Below are 5,130 nucleotides of genomic sequence, written 5' to 3'. Positions count from 1 at the left end.
TTGTATTTCCTCTTAAGAATTGTGCAGTTCGGATCCTTTGCACCCAGCGCCGCAACCCAAGCTCGATACGCCTATTTTTTGCAGTCAGATGCTGCTTTAACTGACGCATCGAACCAGGGCTGTGATCTGCCACCGATGGGTACTACAGAGCTTGGTATAAAAATATCCATGCCCTGCAGTATCACATCGGCTACTGCAACGGCGCAGGCACTAGGATCATCCGAAGGGAAACAAACCCTGCCCCAAGGGTAGGATGCAAAAAAGGAACGCATCCTATCCCAATCTGCTGACATGTAGTGCCAAACGCGGCGGGTCACTGGTGGTCTGCGACGTTGGCGTCGGATAGGCACTACACTCCTGACCAGGCAATGGTCGGACGTTCCGAGAGGGGCGTCGACAATGACCTGGTAACCATCGGGATGTGTAGTCAGCAGAAGATCCAATAAGGACGGCATGTGGCTATCCACATCCGGGAGCCGCGTTGGCGACTCGACCAATTGGGACAGACCATACGCCAATGCAAAATTATGCACAGATCGCCCTGCGTAGTCTGTGGTACGTGATCCAAGCCATTCGGCATTGTGCCCGTTGAAATCACCCAAGACTACGATTTCAGCGGAGGGGATCTGTGCAAGCACGTCGTCAATTGCCGCTTGAACGCAGCCCATGAGATGATCGGTTTCTGCGTTACCACTATGGGACCTGTAGACACACGCATAGATGCGGACGCGGTCCTCTAAATCTACGCGGAGCCAGAGAAGGGACAGGTCCCTACCCTCAAAATTGCCGAGACGGCGACAGCAGATATCCTCCCTAACGTACACACATACCCCGCATGAGGCAAAAAATTGTGCTCAATTTTGTACCCGGGGTATGTTAAATATGACGTATCGCTAGGTCGAGATATCTGCGTCTCCGTAAGGACACACAAGGCCGGCTGCGCCGTCTCAAGGTGGTGGTGGACGGCGTTTAAATTGGAGTGAATTCCCCTGATATTGCAAAAGTCCACGTTGAGTGTGGAGCGGGGTGCCGTGGTGTTACTGCCTCGTTTGTCCTTGGTCATGCGCGGTTCTGTGCCCTCCCCAGAATACGAAGGGCAGCCCGAGCTAGAGTGCTCGGGGAGGGATTCTCCGACTCTGGTAGAGCCGGTACCCTCCTGGAGTAAAATCTTTTTAAGTCCCGCTGTCATATTCGGGTGGAGGGGGGGGCTGAATGGCCACCGGTCCTCGACACTAACCTATGCAAAACATAGCGGCACTAGGCCGCTACTTCACGCCGGTATTCTGTGCGAGTGTGGTAATTAACCCGGACGAGCCTGGCCCGATTGTGCTGACCTCAAAAGACGGCAGCGTGACTCTCCCACTTCTAAAAAGCCCTTAGTCGCCTCTTACGACACCCATGGGCCTGGGACTCCCCTATTCTTTTTACGCCCCGGGAAAAGTACAGGGCAAAGTACGTTACAAGGTGTTTCGTATTTACAGTGATGTTCATAGGAAGATGTCTTTCACGTACAATCTACAAGGTTACTCCTTTCTACAGTACTTCAAGCATCACTTGACATGGTCATCAAAGCACTTAAAACCAAACCATCAACACCCTCGTAGAAAGAGAGCCATCACCATGTTACCATCAGATGACCTGAAGGTTCGCTTGCCTTCTCGTTTCGAATTTTAAGTCAACATTGTGCTAGTCATTTTGTAGAACAGATTAAAATAAGCAGTCTAATTTTCATTTATCGGTAAATATAAAAAATAATTAAAAGAAACGATGTAGAAGTGAAAACTCAAAACTCAAGTGAAAACTTTATCAAGGGTAGGATAATAATACGAAAAACAACTATTTTATTGTTCTAGAGTTATAAAGTTATTACAGTTACTGTCTTTATTGTTATAATAACGTATGTTATGTATGTATAATGATATTGATTAACCAAGAGAAGAAGATGAAGACTTCGTACGAGATGTAGAGACGAGCTAGTAAATTACAAAGGACTCAAAGACTTATGGTCACGCACAGCAAATAGATACTTATGATGAATGGAAGAACAAGGGGGAGCTGTTTCGACAGCAGTACGATGATATTCTGTCGACGAATTCCACCTTCGCACGACACGCCACAAGTTAGGATATCATCTCCACCATCTGGACCACGTACTACAAAGCTGTGGAATGAACTTCCTTGTGCGGTGTTTCCGGGACGATACGACATGGGTACCTTCAAAAAAGGCGCGTACACCTTCCTTAAAGGCCGGCAAGGCAGAATGTGGGCAGCGGTGATCACTTAACACCAGGTGACCCGTACGCTCGATTGTCCTCCTTTTCCATAAAAAAAAAACAAGATATATAAAATATAATTTGTAAGTAATAAGTTACAAATAGCTTTGATTTCTTTTACGCTTTAATTATTACAAAAATGTATATAATATTACACTAGAAAATGTTTCTCTGGCTAATCGTGCTCCCAAACGAGCGTTAAGTAACTGTCAGTCTAATATAATACCCATAACAATTCGTAAGAGCATCTAAATAAGCTCCACATATTTTGTTCAAGCATTTTTGCTTTCCAATAAATACGTTTAAATTAATTGTAGTTGCAAATACAAATTCGACCCTAAGCGATGCGACACCGACTTCGATATTGCAATGCCGACAATAACCGTGACATTGACGAAAAAACTGAACAAAAGTTGTTTGTTGGCAAACACTTTCTGAATGAAAATCAATCGAGTATAAAAGACTAGACTACAGCGATACTGATATACACAGAGCAGTCTGCAAGATGAAGTTACTTGTGGCTGCAGTATGCCTAGTCTGCCTTGTGGCAGTCTATGCGAAGGAGATCAGCGATGAAGGAAAGGACCTGGTAGCAGCCGCTAGCGGCAAAGCTAGCCATCATGAAGAAGGAGGTGGTAAACATCATCACCACGAACATCACCATGACCATCATGGTGGTGAACACAAAGGCCACAAGGGCCATCATCATCATCATAAGGGTGATCATGGAGATCACGGAAAGCACCATCACCATCATCATCATCATGAACATGGTGGCGATCATAAGAAACATTGGGATGAGCATGACGATCACGGTCATCACCATGAACATGGTCATCATCACAAAGGTGACAAACACGGTCACCATGAACACCATGATAAGGGAGAGAAAACAGATGGCTATCACAAGAAATACCATAAGGATACCTTTCACAAGGATCATCACTTCTACGATGGTCATCATGACGAAGGCAAGCACCATAAGCATGGAAAACATCACGGTCATCATCACAAACATGATGAGCATCACAAAAAGGGCGGTCATCATGATCACGGCCATCATGAACATCATCACGGTCATCACGGTCACCACGACAAGCATCACGATGACCATGACCACCACGATCATAAAGGACATCACGGTCATGATGAACATCATCACGGTCATCATGATCATGGCAAGAAGGGCGGCCATCACGACCACAAAGAACATGGCTACCATCATGGGAAGCACTAACCATTCCAAAGGCTGATATTATAATTATTATTATTGAAGTCGTATAACCAAAGGTAGATTTTACAATTGTGGCGTTAAAAAGAAACATATAATCCATTTTATATACTGTATAATATAGTTTTGTTACTTTTATATTGTTGTTATTAAAAATATTATTTGTTAGAAATATATCTCTTATTTAATATCTATGATTTTCAAGGAACTAAACAACGCAGGTCAGTTAACAATTACCTTAGTACAGACTATAATTAGTCTACCTTAGTATGTTTGTAGCTAGATAATTTGTGGTAAGACTGCGTGAGTTATTAAAAAAAACCCTGCTCGTCGTATGTACTCCTATTTTGGTTAATATTCTGTTCCAAAGTATAAAATCAAAGTAATACTTACCTAAATGCAGAACTATGTATTTGAATGTAAAATTCAATTTATATTAATTCTAATACAACAAAGTTTAGCTCAATATCCTGAGTAAATTTAATAATAAGCTCCAATAGTTTAAAGGTTCAGATACCGTGATTTTCTAAGAGGAATTTTAATTCGATTAAGGAGACAGAGAAAATTAAATCAATTCATACCGACGTACTTGGGTTTATTTCTGAAACATAGTTACGGAACAGATTCAACCTTGACCGCTAGATGAAGAACAATTATAGAAAAGCATTTAATAGTAATCCGCTTACAATAAACGGCTTTTACAAATATACCCACTATTCAAATTCAAATATTTTTATTCAAAATAGGATTTAAAATCACTTATTGAACGTCAAAAACTACCACCCATTCAAAAGAGACTGCCTCAGACCTGAGAAGATGGGCGCAAGAAACTCAGCGGGCTTTTTTTTTAGTATAAAATATGGATTGCAATATGATATCGTACAATAAACATTTATAATTAAAGAGCCTGAGGGTGTTCGCTTTATTCACAGTCCGTGGTGTCATTAAGAAAATCGTTTATGCTATAATAACCTTTCCCAAACAAACTTTTTTAACAATTCTGTTAAATTTTGTAACACATTTGTTTTGTACATTTTCTGGGATCATATTGTAGAAGCATATATATCGCCCAACAAAAGACTTACTAACTCGACCCAACCGAGTAGTAGGCATAACGAGTTAATGTTTGTTAACATTATGAATGTCACAGTTTCTTTAATGTCACAGTTTTATTAATATGCCTTCATAAAATGAGCGGACGGGGGTACTTAATTGATATTGCAAAACAACATTTACGGTCAGAACTTGTAATAATATAAATAATAACAATAGAAATTTGCTGTATCTCCGTTAGGGATGTCTTCTCTTTAGCACGCTATGTTTGTCTATGTCTTTGTGTTTGTATGTCTGTGATTGACATATTTAAAATGTAAATACAGTGATGGATGACAAATATATGGCTTCAATATAATCCTTAATATATTCTATTAAAGTGGTCAGTGTTTATAAAAATGATTTTTAATATTTTCTATGCTTTAAGAATAACGAGGCATTAACCAAATTTAATGAGAGAAAAACAATATACTTCTTTGAGACGCGAAATATTTTTCGCAGCTGCTTTATTTTACGTATAAAGTATTCACACAAATGAACCGTCACTGACTGAATGAAGTTTTGTTACGTAGT

The 5,130-nt window shown here is 40.8% G+C and overlaps 1 protein-coding gene across 1 annotated transcript; it reads left to right on the top strand.

Moving 5' to 3' along the window:
- The first annotated feature begins 2,778 nt into the window (after window positions 1-2,778).
- On the top strand, window positions 2,779-3,676 carry LOC126968031 (histidine-rich glycoprotein-like). The gene has a single exon (XM_050812816.1). The coding sequence runs from the start codon at window positions 2,779-2,781 to the stop codon at window positions 3,508-3,510; it is 732 nt and encodes a 243-aa protein (XP_050668773.1). The 3' UTR covers window positions 3,511-3,676.
- Window positions 3,677-5,130: the final 1,454 nt, after the last annotated feature.

Source organism: Leptidea sinapis, chromosome 14, assembly GCF_905404315.1.
Source record: "Leptidea sinapis chromosome 14, ilLepSina1.1, whole genome shotgun sequence".
Lineage (NCBI taxonomy): Eukaryota > Metazoa > Arthropoda > Insecta > Lepidoptera > Pieridae > Leptidea > Leptidea sinapis.
The sequence above is the reverse complement of the archived record's forward strand: the minus strand, read 5'-3'. Positions and strand labels throughout refer to the sequence as shown.

What these genes read in the sequence shown, in the direction of transcription:
- LOC126968031 (XM_050812816.1), top strand. Translation starts at nt 2,779, where the DNA reads ATGAAGTTACTTGTGGCTGCAGTATGCCTAGTCTGCCTTGTGGCAGTC.